Genomic DNA, 17,992 nt, shown 5'->3' with positions numbered 1-17,992 from the left:
TGTGAGCACAGGGAATTGCACATTTTTTAATTCACGTGCAGTTGTACCGCGACTCCAATTGAATGATTGATTAGCAATCGAGTCTCAGTACAGCTGCATAAAAGCAGCATGTTTTCACCCACTCGGGGTTGTGTGTTCGGCGAGTGAAGAACGGGATTGGAGACGGAGGTAATAATAATAATAATAATAATAATAATAATAATAATAATAATAATAATAATAATAGTTGTTAAAATATCAGCTCACTGTGTTTGTTTAGTGTTAGTCCGTTTTGTTTCATCTCTTTGTTTTGGCGAATGTGCCGTGTCCTGTGTCTTGTTTGTGTCACAACCGTTTATTTTCTGTCTGTCTGTGCACTATTAAATGCTGAGCGAGACCATTCGCTCAGCTTCACCAAACTCCACCTCTGTTGTTTATTTCCTTGTTCCTGGTTACTGGTCTGATGTCACCCACTCCAGCCGTCTTTGTGACACCGGTACATTATGCAGATTGTACATTAAACAAAGTCAGTGTCATAACACTGCTGTAAGGTTACTTCCTTCATCAGCAACACTGCTTGTAAGCTCAAAACGGATTGGTCCATTGAGATTCACGGTGTCCAAGAAAAGAAAGGAATGTTTTACTCTACTTACATACGTAATGAATTGTGAAAATTGCCACTATTTTACTGGAACGTACAAGCACTTTAAAAAGGTGTTTTTTTTTTAATTTTTGAAGTAACTATTTTAGGCGGCTCATCAAAGTAGATGGCAATTTAACACAGCAGCTGGAAATGAGAAGGCTGGAGGCATATTCTCCAATAATCTTACCTAACCAAATGTCAGATCTGTTACACCGAATGGCTTTTCAAACCCCAATTTAATAAGAATGTGAATCCCAAGCATGAAAAACAATAGCACCAGCTTCTTCAATTGGGAAAAGTTGAAAAGATTTATCTCCTTCAGTGACTGTTATTGCCCTCTGATGTCAATCCGATAACATATTGTTTCTGAGAAGCACAAAGGCTGCTCTAGGAGCCAAACAAATTGTTTTTTTATTAAAAACAGCCGGTATATTTATATTTATTTAACCAACAGCTAATGAGAAACTGAATTGACTGGTAATCCCAATCTATCTCTAAAACAATATGATATACCACAGAGCATTATCACCGCTGGGAGATGTTTTTTTTTTTGTATTATTCTTATTTTTAAACTTGTTGTACTGTTATACCTGTAAATCACCTTTACTGTGGGATGAAAATGGAAAACTAGTTTAGTTTTAATATTCAATATAGTGTCTCCTACCTTACGTGAGCCAGGAGGGTTAGGAGGAACATGCAACCCGCAGGCCGTTTATCGCCTGACTGCGGCCCAGTATATTCATTCCATTTCACTTATGAATAGATTGTGAATATTTTTTTGTTTTTTAACTTTGCTGACTTGCCTTTTCGAAGTTTTTGCATAAAAAGCAGCATGCCATTTTAAATCGTACTGCAGAGGCTTCTCATCAGCTTGTCTCCAAATAATTTTATGAGTCTTCCTCTCCTTTCTTAAATGCATAAACCTGCTGCATTGAAAGAATCCATTCCCAGCACAGGAGGCTTGTTGCTAGGGAAGTGACGTCACTGCCCTGTGGCTTTTGCTACATTGCTGACTGCTACAACTGTACAACTTGTCTGCTAAAATAAAAACTGCTTCATCAAGTAGATATTTCATTTGCTTTGTGTTATTGTGCAATGCGTGTGTATATGATAACAGTACGATATTAATGCTTTGTTTTTAAATTGTTTTGTATATTTGTGTTTGTGATGTGTATTGTGCCATATATATACACAACAATTGCATGAGTGGTTCTGTAGATATGGGACAAACCCACAGGGAACAATAATAATAATACTATGGCACAATGAACTACAGTACCTAGCAGGCTGCCTCAACAACATCATCAAAGCAATTCCATTATTTAATTACAACCGCAGGCATACAAAGTGAATTCCACTGCTAATGGAATATTGCATAACAGCCTGGACATGCAAATTGCCAAAAAGAGAAGAGTGTTTCTCTGGGATTTTGCAGCATTTTCTGTAAAACACGACAGGTTTCCAGTCAAACACTTCTCACTTCAGTATGTTTGCTTATCATGGAACAAGAATAAACTGTTCAGGTTACATTGTGTTTTACTGCCTGGCGTCTTGTTTTAAGTTGCTCTCAGGAGAATGTAAATATGCACCAATAAGGGGGCTCAGTAAAGACAGCTTTAACAAGCAGCACTGGGTGCATGTGTTCCACATTACATGATGAATCACAATTAGCTGTTTCCACTGTACACTAAAAAAGAATACTGCTACTTATCATACAGACTGTAAAACATCATGCTCTCTTAATAACTAAAGAATGACCTTACCAGGTTTCATGAAGCGCTTCTCTACATTCATGTAAGGTTAATAAAGATGCATACAACAACTAGAGGAGCGGACATGAAACCTCAAGCAACAACGACCACCATCTCAACGACTTTACCTTCCTGACAAACACTTACTGCAGAGCAGTCTGCATGGCATTCTTTTTAGACTTGCTACAACATTTGAGAAACTGATGACAGCTTTGGCATTTAGGTAGCATTTACTATCAATGAAAGTAAATCAATGAATGTTTACAGCAATACATAACTGTTATTGCTGTTATTGAGCAGAACAGTTTATGCAATTTTACAGTGCAGCCTGGGGGGAAGGTGGTAATCAATTTTTTAAATGTTACCAGTAAAATTTATGCTTCTTTTGTACCCTTCCCCCACCTCCAAACACACTCACACACACACACACTGTATGTGTTTGTGTGTGTAAGTGGGAGTGGGGGGGGGTAATGAATGTGTCAATAAGATGCAAAAAGGGTACCGCACTTTTTGCAGTTTTTAATTTGTCATTTATTGCACAATTAACTATTTTCATTCCTGAGAAATGTTGTGTAGCTGCACAATTGTAATTGCCACGTTAGTTTAATAAACAGTAGTACTAAAAATACACACAGTTTTCACAAGAAGTCTCTGTCAAACGTCTTTCCTGTTATTGGTCTGACTGGAACATTCCCTTAAACTGCATATTCCTACCACCGCCTCCGGGAGGAAAGCAAATCATCTGGAAGTTTTCTAAATGACTTTTGGAAAATAAATGTTCTGTCTTTGCAAATTTGATTGTAGTTTATTGAATGCATAGCTCTTACTTGATGCCTCTATAGATCAAGTCACTATTGGTGGCAATGACTTTATAATTCAGAATTCATTTTATTAAGCCAAGTCGAGACTGGGCCCACATACCTGGAAGTCCTGATCATCAATTGCAAATCTTTCTCTGAGATTTCGGAAGACCATTGGACAATATTCCTTCATCTTAAAGTGGCTTGGCATGTTTTCTCTGTAAAACACAGACACGACATGATGTGAGGGGAATCAAAAAATGCAATTTCTAAAACTTTTTTTTTTTTTTTTTTTGCAGGAGGTAAAAATGTAGCTAATCTACAAACAAGCTTTTTTTTAAATTTGTTTTTTTAGTTTGTTTTGTTGAATTTGAAAAAATGTCCATGCAAAACATGAATAATAACAGTAAAAATGCGTTCTGCATGCATGTCTGTACAGTATAATGCACTCCAGTAGCTAGAAGATCAATGTTAAAATCCTTCAGTCTATTTAGTAAGTCAGAATTGCAGCACACTCACAGTATCCTTTTCAATTGCATTATTCAGATTGCATTTTCCTCTCTGGGTTTGACTAACTATCGATGGGGCACCTCACCTGACAAAGGTGGTTTTCTTAATTTTAGGCCATGTAACATAAACCACTTCAGGGTAATCTGTCCTATCAGAAACATTTCAATGCTTTCCCTGACACACAACAGCAATAGTCACCACTCAATAAAGGCAGCGTATTATGACAAAAGGGTCAAGCTTGTGAGAAATATCAGCTGCTGCAAAATACATGATCAATACAAAATATTTTGCTACAGCTATTAGAAGAAAAATGCAGCATAATAATATCATGCTATTTACTGTACTTACTTATTGAAAAGGTGATTATCCACCTTTATCTTCGAATAGGCTTTGAAGTCGTCTGGCATCAACATAACTGGGATCTGAACATGACTCAATTCGTTGATCTGTTTGGAACAAAAAAGAGAGGCCGGCTTTTTACAACTCATTTAAAACGTTCATTTTTATAACAGCCAAAATTATTAGGAAAAAATTGCATTCCATTATGCTACAGCCCAGTACTCAATGCAAGTATTTCTATCAGGCTGATCTCTATAGACAGGCAGTCTTTCAATCCAGTTTATTTTTATGCAGGTTTTGAATCATTACAGTAGGTACTGTAAAGGTTCAAGCGAAAGCCTGATCTGAATTTAAATGTGTGAAAAAAGTCAGTCAAGTGTAGCCAAAATGATGAAGGCATGCATTTCATGTAACGTTTTTTGAGAATGTGTCTGTTTCAATTCCCTGTGAGTGGAACAATTCAGATGAGCGTTTTAAGAAGGGCAACAAATGCACCTCTTCAGTCGTTCTGCGTTTATTATTCTGTCCCAGTATTTAAGTGCAGACGTCACCAGCTGGAGCCCAGATTGACACTGTGGGAGAGCAAGGAGGGGCAGTTATCGCTTTTGACTGATAGGACAAGACTGAAATGATGTGGGATTAGTGTCTGAAGTCCTTAAAAAAATTGCTGCTGTATGTGAGAGCACAGCAACTCCTGTTTACAGAAACAAGACAACATGTCAGCGCAAGCGCAAGGCAGCAAACAAACCAGGATCTGACTCTTAAAATACTGTGAGCAGGGGCATCTTCAGGACAACCTAGTTTATACACCTGCTTTGAAGTATTTACGCTTCAACAGGATCACTTTTAAGCTTTACACAGTAAAAACCAACTTACAAAAAAGATTGCTTACAGTGAAAAAAAAAAAAGCGTATTCATCACAAAAATTTCACTTACAGTAGGCACACACGCAAACGCACACGCACGCACGCACACCATCCAGAAACTAGAAAGCTGTGTCTGACACGACTGCAGGAGTGTTTTTACAGTGCAGCAGCCATCCTGATGATACACTGTGGGGTCTGGTAACCCCAGGGCTGTCCTTTCCCGACAGAAGCACATTAATGACACTGTCAGCTATTCCTCCCTGGCTATTACAAAAAAAAAAAAACTAAAACACTGTTCCCGAATCTGTTTCCTTTTTGGAGTGGAAAGTATGAAAGAAATACTTGATATGGAACGTCTCCTAAAGGAAATCAGGGAAAATGATTACATGGAAACCGCTATTATTAATTACTATCCAGGGCCTAATTAGGAAATATCTTACATGTGTCATGCAGGGTAGCTTGCACTTTGTTATCCGCAATTGAGCCAATTGAAAACTGTCAAGATTGGCAGTCAGTGGGGTCTATTTTAATCATCTACCGCGGCAGATACAGATCGTGTAAATGTTTAATTGTATATTATTCCTGCTGGTGCTACCCACCCCCCAGGGTGATTTATAATTAACGGCTCTATATACACTAGAAATACGGGAGGGGGAGGGGGGGGGCGGGAGAAGCAGTGGTATGAATTTTAAGATGTAGTTAGTAATAACTCCCAACAGGTCATTCTCCCCATAGGATAAATGACAGTGTAATTTCAGTATTTGGCCACCAGGCGTCTACAGTAAGTACATTCTCAATATTGCATTTATGCTGTTAGAAGCTGGAACAACTCCATGGTCAGCTTGATTTACTGTATGTTTCCCAACTGTGTATCATCAAAGAAACTACTAAAATGCAACCGACTCCAACAAACTGCGCCTTTCCTTTGGTTTTGTATCATCCTGCATCATTTTTTTCCAGGGTTGTCAACTCCCACTTGCAGTAGTTGAGAACTAGAATATATTAAAATTAAACTTGTGAGGCAATGGATGTTAATGCACCACAGGGCATACTGAAGCACAGTCTAGCATCTCGTCTGAGAGGTGTCACTTCAGCACAGAACACTCTAACATGATGCTGGATGAGCTGTACATGGTTCTAGGAATAGCTTTAAAACTTATTCTCTCATAAAACCAAAAGGAACGTTAAATTTCATTTTTTCACAACTACAAAAACGTGTAAGAGTAGGACTGGACCATTACCCAATATAACAACTAGATCTTAACATAATTTAAATATGCTTTTGATCTGCATGTGCATCATCAGATTTGCAACTGTTTGTAAAAAAGTGTAGCACAATATACTGTATGTACATATAAAGACAGGTACTATACCTCTGTAACTCTCCCGGTTCTTAATAATTACTGCTTAAGAGTCACAAGGAATAACAGTTATCTAAAATAAGTTTGAAATGTCGCATAAATCCATACAGATTGTTGCCATGGATTTGCTTCATCAGCCAGGGATAATAAACCCCAAACCCTGATAGCTGCCTCCTCTTGGGACAGGACCTTTGACATAGTGGTCACTCTGTTACTGTACATACAGAACCCACTATGCAAGCTGGTAAGGCAGAAGTATACTTCCTCAATTCTAAGGTATTTACAAAAAAATTACCAAGCAAACAGTAAGCTGAAGACAAACTTAGATACTATATTGTTAGATTGGGGTACAATTTGAAGATATTTTGTGGCATAGTGCTGTACCCTGGCTTTTAAAGTAAGTGCCAAATAATAAAACACAACAACATAAACCCTATCATTACCCTCAATTACCTCCTTCAGCACCACACAACAGTCAGTGCTAATTAGCACTGTTTGCGTGAAGCATTTGTGAAACCGTTTCAAAACTGTCCACTCAAAGTGCTGATCTTGCCAAATGACACACAAATGTGTGTACTTCTGTCTAACAGCAGCATTGTTTATTTGAAACTACAGTTGAATAATAATGATATATGTATGCATTACTTATTTTAAGAACAGCAGAGCAATTAATGATACAGTATTATTATTCTGAAAAAAATATACAGAATGAAAGACAAAGTATTTTTGTAACAGCTGTACCTGTCACAGTTGGCGACACTATCAAACAGCACAACTACAGCAACCAAACGGATAAACTTGTACAGTGGTACCCGTCTGCAATAGGAACTCGAAATGGTCAATAATCTCTCCCACCATGGGGCATACCAAGGTTCTGGAGAGACCCATTCCTACAGGCTTTCTGGGAATCTTTAAATCATCAATGGCTAAACACCTGGAAAAAGTCTTTACCAGTTAAGAAAATACTTGGTTCAGTTGAGTACAGTAGAGAGTCTGTTACCCGATATTTAATCAACCGCACTGTCTAATCAACCGAACGCACCTGTAATCACGTGATGAATTACGTGTGGTGTATTACACACAAAGCTTCTGCTGCTAAAACCACTACGAGATTTATCTGCCAAAAAAAGGACCAGCAGACTGGGGAAAATGAAAGTTACAGAATTATTCAGACCACCAAAACCTTAGATGGTGATTGTGTGCTTTACATTGTTGCAGTTAAGCAAATTAAAACAGTCGCCTCATTCTTGATGTTTCTTCTGTTTCATCAGTAAGGGCTGGAGATCATGTTATTCAGCACCCCTAATATACCAGAATAACACAGGGAACAATTTAGACAAAATATACAACAGTGCTGAGACATATATTTAAATAAGGAGTTGAAAACTAGGAGTTTTTATCATCAGATTTGCCTAGTGTAAACAGTATACTGGTCTTCTTGACATAAGCCTAGAGGTTAGTGACGGCGAATAAAACCCTATTCTCTAGGTTCAGACACAAACACATATTTTAGATAAATTTAAAAAAAAACTAAATACTCATCTGAACTGTGAAAGAATAGTCAGATATTTACAATGCTGTTTGTTCCAGAGCCTGGAAAAAAAACTGTTACACTTTTTTTTTTTTTTTTTGAATATTCAATCCTTTATAACTGTAACAATAAAGCCCCAGTAACACAGACTCCATTCATTACTTACTGTAGGAAAATGACACTTCAGAATAAGAAAGAATTCTGGGATAGGCGACTTAAAGGGTACATAAGGACCTTTTTATTTTATTGTGTTACATGTTCCCATGTGTTGCTACAGCTGTTTACGTAAGGTGTGTGTATTGTTTAAATTTTTATTTATTTATTTATTTATTTTTACATTTTGACCACTTTTTTAAACTTTTACACCTCATTCCCTGCCTCATGATGGCTTCCAATATATCCGCTTGGATCTCTCAGAACTACATTTCCCATCATCCTCCTGCTCACTGATACACCCATCTCAGTTACATAGCCAAGCTTGCCAGGGGGGCCCCAAATGGCAGTTTCTGAGAGAAGTTAAAAGGCTTAAAGGAAAGCGTTCATGCTCCGGTACATCGAAAGTGTAGCGACTACCCTGACAATGTAACACCGTTGAGTGAAAAATTCTCTTTTTTTTCTTGCTCAAAATCTGCAATGATACTAAGTACTATGTTTTAAAAATGTCCTGCCTAAAAAAACCATCATAGCAACAGCATTTCCCAAGTTCTCTCAATAACTATCATTTGTTGAAATTCACAAATTAACGATAACAGCTGTTGTGTTACAAAACACAAAAGATAAAAGGTATGTTTTAGTAATAATTCTGTTCAAGTGTTTAAGATGTGTTCTGGGAACCTGTCAGTAAAAGTGCTCCCAGGTGATGTCATAATATAAACTATATATGAATATGGAGCACTTTTTGTTCATTTAAAAACATGGGTTGCTGTTATAAAAAAGAGCAGCTCTAGCTGCTTGTTTCTTTAAGAGGCATTGCCATCTGTCTTCAATAAATGTTGGAGGATTGCATTTTCTACCCAGAAATTTTAAATCATCAATTTACAAAAACAAAACAAAAAAACACATTAACAAAATCAGGCTGCTAATTATAATTACAGTGTTTGTCCAACTGAATTAAATATGCTCACCACTTAGTAATGAGGAGTTGATTGTATAATTATTCAGTGAAAATGAGCTTTGAAACACTTGAATGCAATGACAATCACTAATCCCCATTGTTGAGTTTGTCAGACTGTTTTGCCTATGCTGTAAACCTTTGTGGTGCAGTGTATTCATTATTTTACTCATCTCCTACCACATGCTGTCATGCACTTATTTAATGCGTCAGTTAATATGTACAGTGTTATGTAAAGTTTCTACTATTTCGTGTGTGATGATATGAAGGAGGAGTGAATGAACTGGATGCAGCATGGCAGTAACCACTATACTTGTCAATAGAAACAACCTTGTAGCCATTGGGGTAAGACTACAAATGAGAGTTTTGTAAACAAAAACAAAGCATTCCTGTTAGAATAATGTAAAGGGCATGACCTATCAGATGGGATGGGATTGTAAACACAATGTTAGGTGGAAATGTGACAAAGTGTGTCATTGATATGTCCAGAGGTGGCAGTGAAACAGTTAATTCTACGACACCACCTGTAATGGACCGTTATTGAGAGAATTATAGAATACTGCGCATCTTGTAAAGGCACTGTCTGAAAGTGAGTGGTCTGTATCATTAATATGTTCATCAATGCATAGCATTATTAAGACTGTGTCTATCCAGAGTTTAGAAGAATGTGGCACTGAAATGGTTTCGATTTACTGGACGGCACCTGTAATGGAACTTTACTGAGAGAACCACTGAATACAACTGTGTCCCAATTACAAAGACACTATGTCAGAAGCATGTGGTCTGTATCACTGACATGACCAAGAGGTGCGTGACAGAGCTTTAGGGTGACAACAGTTAGATCAGCCACAGTCTAGATTAACAAAAAAAACCCAATAAGTGTGGTTTGAATAATGCAGAAGTCTCGGAGGAATTAGTAAAGTTATATGCAAATTACAGTATTTATCTGATGCAGAACCATTGTGAAAAAATGCCTGCCAACAGACATTGCAGAAAGTAGCATGTGGGCAGAAAAAAAACAAACAAACATGTAAAGGACGGTACCCTTGGCTATGTAACACTGTCTTACTGTAACATGCAAATACAGTACAGTGTAAGCTTTCTGTGTGCAGTGCAAACCATAGGTTTAAAGTTGCTGATAATAGCATTGTACATATACTGTGCCAAAATGACACAGTACTGTTTCTTAAAAAAAGAATCGGAAATTCTAAGCCATTCATGATTTTGTTCAGTCCATTATCTACTTTCAAAATTAATTGAAATAAAATAAACAAATGACACCTACAGGCTTATTCTGCTTCTGCTCTAGTTTATAGTACATGCCAATCACTGTCTTATTAAGATGGAGACGGAGTCTACCTTGCCCACTAAACACATTTATCTACATAAAATCATACTGCAACTGCAGTGCCCTGTTTGAATGGCTGTATCCTAGATAACAATGGTCTCTGTGTTTGCTATTTTCGTTGTTTTCACACCCTTTCATTTGCAAGGCACTGGGGTCGTTTCCGGATGTAGAAACAGTAGAAAGGTGCTATAATAAATTAGATAGATGCTGTAGATTTACGAAGCTTTGAAAACACGATTATATTTAACGTAAGAACTTTGAAGCACTCTCTGAGCAGGTGTGAAAGGCATGAAGAGATTTGATCTCAGAGTCTTGACTTGTTCTGTATTTCCAAAACATTTTGCAAGGGCTCTGCTGCTGACAACGTAGTTCTCGATTCATTTGATAAAACATTAAGCCAGGTAACCACCAGACTAATTGCAAGAGTCATACAACAGGAAACCCCACATAAAACACTGATAGTAATCAAAGCGGGGCTTGCCATTATATAGAGCAATGGTGACAGGTCCCACATGGTTTAGTATTAATAATATCTTACTTCTGACCTGATCAACTCTACGGGCTCATTCTTTTATTACCACACAAGAACTGTGATATTTACTTTGACTGCACACCAGTTTTCTTATTTGAATGTTTAAACATTTCTATGAAAACCTGTATAACCTCAGAACAACTTCTTTACAGAACTACTGAACCACAATTAGAGAAGAGCGACAACTCCTCTGTGAAACACTGACCCAGTGTACAATTTCAAAGAGAACATACTTCATAATCTCATACACTACCGCCAATCAGATTGATGCCATGGGCTTAGTCTTCATGAGAATACAGCATCCTTGTCTTTGGCATTTGAGTCAATTTAAAGACGGTGTTCTAGTTGTGTCTCAGAATTCACCAGATTACTAAAGGATTGTGAGACTGGAGCTGTCACAGTGTACAGTATCACCAGGGAGAATACACATTGGACTTCAGCATAATTTTCAGAAGCAGAAGACCAGTGAAAGTGGTGCCAGTTGAGTTATTTTAATTTACATGAACAGTGGTACCTGTGCATTTCCAACCAAATCCTGCAAGCGACACAGCAAAATACTTTGAATGTGAGCTTTTTGTCCCCAGTGTCATGCCATTACCCAACACATAGTCTGAGTACGCATTTATGAATGTGCTATTACAATTTGTGTGCCTGTGTTCTGTATTGAAACATATTTGCTCCACTTTAAATTTCAATGTTTGATGCCCCATACAGCCTAAAGGTATAATTAGGGCTTCTGTTTTTCAGGTTTTATTTCTTGTACTTTTCGGTGCGTATTTTTAGCTATTTTCTAGTGTTATGTAAATCATTTTTTTCTGGGTTTTTGTTTTTGATATATTGTAAGAAATCTGTGTTTTTGGTTACTTTCTAAAATGCTTGAGTATTTATTTTTCTGTCAAAATATGTACAGTAGTAACTCGACAGTACTTGCACACTTAAATTGTACCTTCTTTCCTTTGCTGTCTTCCACAACGAAATCCCCGTGGTCACGGGCACATTCCTCTGGGGTTTTTGTGTGTAGGTATTTTTGTACATTTCACCACAATTCTGTTTAAAGCTGTATCTTAACTGTAATACAGCTTTAAATCCCGTTAACATGCCTCGCAAGCAATCAGTCTCCAATAGAAATGTAGGAATGTGCTGTCTCTCAGTAGTTGGGCCGGGTTTAAAGTATTCAGAACGAATCAATGATAGATGCAAGTCAGGAAGGCGGGACATTTCCCAGCAGCACTTGGAAATGTTTTTATTATTATTTTTGTAGTTGGTTTTATTTTTTAATGGGAAAAGGGTAAAGTCAACGTGACTCGATTAAACATTTCCACAGTTTTCCGGTGTTTATTTGCTATCCACCAATTTCACTTTTTTTTTTGTATCGGGGGTGTTTTACCAGGATTTATCAGTCAAAACTGAAAATCAGAAGCTCTAGGTATAGTACAGAAGCATATTTTGAGGACCGTCATTAATGCCGACTTGATGTTCTCCTTTAACCCTTTGCGGTCCTGTGTCGGACCAGGTCTGACATTACAATATTCCCTTTCCAGTCCGACAATGAAGTGAAGGTTATAACAGTGAAGGTTATCGGGTTGTGTGTTTGTGTGTGTGAGTGTGTGTGTGTGTGTGTGTGCGTGTGACGCTGTGTAATTGACTGTACTATTCTGTAAAGTCTGGCGTTACCTCAAGTAAATCCTATCACTATTGAACATCTTATTATAAAACAAATGCAACAATAACTAAAACTTTCAGAATACTTCAGGGTCTAGGTCTTGTTTTTACTGTGAACCTGAACAATAAATGCTCAGTTTGTTTGCAATCTGCCTCCTTGCTTCTTTGTGTACTTGCTGTCAGTCACTGATGTTCTGCCCAGTTAAATACCTGTGCGGGTGATAATTAGAGGTCCCTCACCTTTATTCAGGGTGGCGTAGTCGAAACATACAATTGATAATTTAACCTCTTGTTTGATTAATAACTAAATTCCAGTAACGCGCTAAGGAAAAGCAAGTCTCGTGCACTGTACTGTAGATAAAGCCCCAATCAATTTCAGTGTAGCCATTCAATTGCAATGCACTCCTTTTCAATTCATGTGTTTTTTATAGTCTGCAAAGCACAATTCTAATACTTAGAATGCAGTTTCAAGGAAACAAATGAACAAACTGAAATGGTGAAAATACAGAAAAAGGGAAACACTAGCCTACAGTACAGTCCAGTGCCTGGCAGATTTGCTTTCACATGTTCTTAGTTTGCGCTGTACATTCCAGCTCTTATTTTGCCTGTTTTTTTGTGAGTCAAGTTTTTAAGAGGACATCATCATCATCATCATCATCATCATCATCATCATCATCCTCATCCTCATCCTCATCCTCAAACTAAATAGGAATGAAATGACTTTGGTCAACATGGATTACAAAATGAAGGACCACTTGAGGAAGAGTGATTTAATGATCCATTTTAAAACAGACTCATGCTTGTTTAAATTATCAGTGTAAAAAGGTTCACAATAACTTACAAACAACTATTACACCTCCACTATTTTATTTTGGATTAGTGCTGAAGCGTTGATGACCTCTATGATTAAATCTTTCTCGCAGCTAAGGACCTGTAGAGGTACAGTAGGTCAGCACACAGCTGCCATGCTGAGGGTGCTCAAAAACCCCTGTCAGTATATCAAAACAATTAGCCGTGTATTCCTTTAACATGTTAACCTTTTTGTTTTTGATATTGATGAGTCTTGTCAATTAAATGTTAATATTTAGTGTTATGTAAGCCTCAGTCAACAGCAGCAGGAACACATGCACACACTCTGCTGAGCAAAGAAATTGCCATCTAATAAGTTCAGAACTCACTGTAGCGCTATCATTGAGCACACCTGCAGTACTGTATGTACTACAGTCAGCAAAAATTAAGAGCAGATAATAGAAATGAAATATAGCAGCTTTAAAAAAAGAAAGAAAGGCAGAATCACCTAACATTAAACTTCCTATCCAACTTAAGGGGAGAAAGAAATCAAACACTACAAGATTTAAGAGTAATTCAGAATTCAGGTTGTAGTATGGAGAAACCAGTGACATTTATGCACACACTAAACGTGTGACCTCCAGGAAATATGTCAGATTATTCAAAAGGAATAATCATATACTACTGAAAGACATCTGATGCAGTAACTGTGCATGTAAAAAATACTTTAATGCTTCCAATTCTTTTTTTTTTTTTTAATCTAGGTATTGAAGAACCTTTAATACTCTTTGTTTACAAAAATACAGCTTATACAGCAAGAAAAGTGTAGAGAGATAGACAGCATTTCAAAATAAGAAGTGAGCAAATACAGCAATGGCTGCACTCCAATCTCAACTGCATTCTACCTATTCATAGCAGCTGTTAGGAGCAAGTGTTTACACAGTAACAACAGAGAAGACAGGGCATTCAGATGGATTGTTCAAATAAAAAAAAAAAACTACAAAATATCTTTTTAAACAGGACATAGAAACATAAATCCCTACAACACAAGTGACCTCACTATCTTATAACTCGGAGATGGCAGCATCTTTACAACACCATTTAAAATAAACAATAATACAAATGCAGAAAAGTTATGTTATAGCAGTACATTGACTTTCTGATAACTGCATTGGTGTATGCTTCCTGCGTTTCTATTTGATCACAGATAATACTATGTGTGAGTGTGGTATGTTATTTCTTGGGTTTGGTAATTAGGGAGGTGCTAAAAGGATAGAAAGTGTGGTCAGACGATGTTCAAACCTTAGTCTATTTAAAATCTTGAACATTTATTGTGCCTTTTTCTTGCTGATATTTTCGAGTTTGCATGTTGCGTGTGTTGCATTTACTGACAATCAGGTTTGCTGGTTATCACTGTTTAGTAGGGAAGTTTACATTAATTATGACGTCACTTATTTAGTATTCAACTAAGCTGCCCATTGACAGATAAGTAATGATCAGAGAAGTTTGTAGTCTGTTCAGTACAAAAAAAAAAAAAAAAAAAAATCGAGGGATCATTGCTAGCAACCCAGACAATTATTAAAATCAGCCTGCAACCATGCTTCTGAAAATTAGTATTGTGCACTATTTCTACAGAGGCCGGACAGGTTTGCTGTAGAAGCTGGTAAAGATAGACCTGGTTGAGCCTGGTTATAGACACTTCCGATTTTCAATAAAGACCAAAGTGAATCACAACCTTGCAGCAAACCAAAAGAGATTATGTAGCAGAAGTGACAAAGCCATAAACAACAGGAATCAGCCCTCTCAGGCGTCCCACTGACACGGCCTTACCACATAAACATCATTGTTCGGGAGCAGGGACTCTGCAAGACAGGACTTCTAAAATACATCTGCAAAGAACTTTCAGAACACAGGAAGCGAGGGTGAGCAAACTTCCTGCTTCTGCCAAAAAGGCTCCTACCCAGCCGAAAAAAAAACGTGAGCGAGGTTCTGTTTCAACTGCGGCCGCAGTTTCCTTGCCATGAGTTCAACTTTGTGATCAACTTCCTGTCAACTCGAGAGTCCTTGTAGCTGACAGCAAACCTGTGTTTTATAACTGTAGACAGCTGTCCAAATGAAATAAATAGGCAAAAACTATTACACACAGCTAAAGTAATAAAATAACCTAACCCTGTTCCATTATCTCCCTACTGTTATGGTGTTTTCCCTTTCGGGGCTAATTTTGGCCTCTCCAGTCTGACAAACTTTCACACATCATCCTGCTGCTCCTGGCTGTTTATAAATGTGTTGTTTTTTTTTCTTCTGCAGTCTAAAAGAGATGAATACAAATAGTAAGTTGCTATGGAAACGTGCAACAGTTTGTCATGATAGAAAACTTAATGTATAGTTAGTTTTTAAACATCTTTGAAGGATTTAGTGTAGCCTGATCCTTCTGAGCTCTAAAAAAAGGCACCATTCAACCTTTAGACACATCTACATGGTTATTTTACACAAAGCTGTGCTGCTAATTGAGCTCCATTGATTCGTTGATTTAAATCAGCTGCTCTGTTAATTAGACAAGGACGCTTGCTCAAAGGCTAGTGCTGTGTTCAGACTCTTGAAGGTCAAGCAGTTTTCCAGATACTGTACATGGATATTGTAAATTTACATTCTTCCAGATACAGTACATGGATATTGTAAACGCTGTTTTCCAGATATAGTATATGAATATTGTAAACGCTGTTTTCCAGATACAGTATTTGGATATTATTTGTACAAACGCTAACAATACAGTATACTGTATCCCTATTGTCTGTGATTCTATCCTGTCCAGTGAACAGAAATCTTGCATATTTTGCAACAGTCGTCTACAGTTGGTGCATTCACAGCTTGAGTGGAAGAATGCCGCATCTATGATGGCTCTGCAGTGCTTTATTCCACTAGAACCTTGCTGTGTACAGTATTACTTGCATAGCATTAAGATATTGTATTATGCTGTGAATCTGCCTTTTCTTTGATGATTTTTCTGTTACAAATTCTGAAAGACAGCAATTTTCTTCTTCAGTGCTATTATTCTGTACACTTATTTGCAATGATTTTTTTTTTTTTTATTTGTACAGAAACGAGTACCAACATGCTAGGCACCAATGTCGCAGTATGCCTGCACAAATACCCATCATATTTTCCTGTACTGTACTGAAGCACAACCAACAAAAATAACCTTTTGAAGTGAACCGAGTCCTTTTGTTCAAGTAAATTTAGTTCAGTTGGTTTGGAAACTAACCATATGTGAAAAGGTCCTTCAACCAAGAGGAGCTGGTTCGTGGTATGGGAATCCTACATCCTAGACTACCAAACAGCAGTGAAGCTGTGCCGTGTGATGTTAGCAATCCAATAGCAACTGCAAGCAACTTTACAGCTTCCAAGGAATTATTTCATTTTATGCAACTTCTCAGGTTTTGATGGCGGAAATAATAATAATAATAATAATAATAATAATAATAATAATAATAATAATAATAATAAGGACTTGGAAGCCTAATGAACAGTATTCCTGGCATGGGGTAATCATTGTAGCGCACTCCTAGGTCAATCACAGTCCCCTGCCATCTTCAAGCCACTTACTCTTCCATTATGCACCAATCATACATTATGTATTGGCTTTACACGTTTAAACTAGAGTTATATTTCAAGGCTCATATTCCTGCTGGGGAAAGTATAATGTAGAGCAGGGGTTCTCAATTGCTTAGTGAAGGTCCAAAATTCTTGGTTACAGCAAGGTCAAGGTCTGGAGCACATTGTCACTCTCATCCCCATACCGACAACAAAGAGTTACACAAATATAGTTTTTACATATGTTGTTGGTTTGGGTGTTTTTCACTAAGGTTTCAAGGTGTTTTGGGGGGAATTTCATTTTTACTAGTCTGCCTTCTTTACTGATTTGCTACTGCATGAGTTCTTTCCCTGCCATAATCACAGAATTGTAGAACTACTGTATTCTTATGTGTCTGTGTTAGCAGAGCCAGACAAGTACAGTATGATATATTGTGTACTTTCCCTGAGTCAGGAGTACCAACAGTAACATAAATACATGCTGACTCGTATGTGTTTTTAAAAAGAGCATTATATTGTATGTTTTACCGGCTTGGAAAAGCTACGTAACAAAAATTAGTTTTGTAGCACTGGTAGTTGTCAATTTTTTCTTGGTCTTTGTGAAATGCAATTTTCTGAACTCGTACCATGCAGTATGAAAATTGTATCTTAATTGTGTACTTTCAAAAAAATTTACTAATGACGGTTGTTTCATTAGCCACACAGAAGGGATGTTGATTCTTGCAAAACAGGCCACAGCAGCCAGAGCAATTTCATTTCATTTGAGCTGCTAATACTGTAGACTTCTTGTACATTTTGTTTCATTCATAGCTTGCACTGGATATCTGCTACATACTATCACAACGACAACTACTGTACCCTCGATTATCAGTCTGAAAAAATTCACAGCATTTCCAATGCTTGAATGCAAGTAAAAACACAGATTGGCATACAACTTGGCGGTCTGGTCAAAACGTACTTTTGGTCCGGATTCGGATCGGAGTCCGCGTATTGAGTAACTCTGGTGGAGAGTCAATGGAACATGACCTATCAGTTCAGAGGGTCAACACACCGCTCAGCTGGTGGGAGGAGAGGAGGGGAGGTGGGAGTCTCTGAAGTGGAACACATTTCCTGCTCTGGCCGAAGCAGCTTTTTAACAAATGAAAGGTGACAGAAAGCCACCTTGTAGCAGGGCGTAAA

The 17,992-nt window shown here is 37.5% G+C and overlaps 1 protein-coding gene across 2 annotated transcripts in view; it reads right to left on the bottom strand.

Moving 5' to 3' along the window:
- The window catches only part of LOC121312453 (phosphatidylinositol 5-phosphate 4-kinase type-2 alpha-like), a 73,867-nt gene that overhangs the window by 26,669 nt on the left and 29,206 nt on the right, over positions 1–17,992 (bottom strand). For both annotated transcript variants that reach the window (XM_041244258.1, XM_041244265.1), the window contains exons 2-3: positions 4,032–4,129; positions 3,295–3,391 (exon numbers count right to left, since the gene is read on the bottom strand). In XM_041244258.1, coding sequence (XP_041100192.1) covers positions 3,295–3,391; positions 4,032–4,129 — 195 coding nt within the window. The remainder of the gene's footprint in view (positions 1–3,294; positions 3,392–4,031; positions 4,130–17,992) is intronic.

Source organism: Polyodon spathula, chromosome 3 (genome assembly GCF_017654505.1).
Source record: "Polyodon spathula isolate WHYD16114869_AA chromosome 3, ASM1765450v1, whole genome shotgun sequence".
Classification (NCBI taxonomy): Eukaryota; Metazoa; Chordata; class Actinopteri; order Acipenseriformes; family Polyodontidae; genus Polyodon; species Polyodon spathula.
This window is presented reverse-complemented; position numbering and strand designations above follow the sequence as displayed.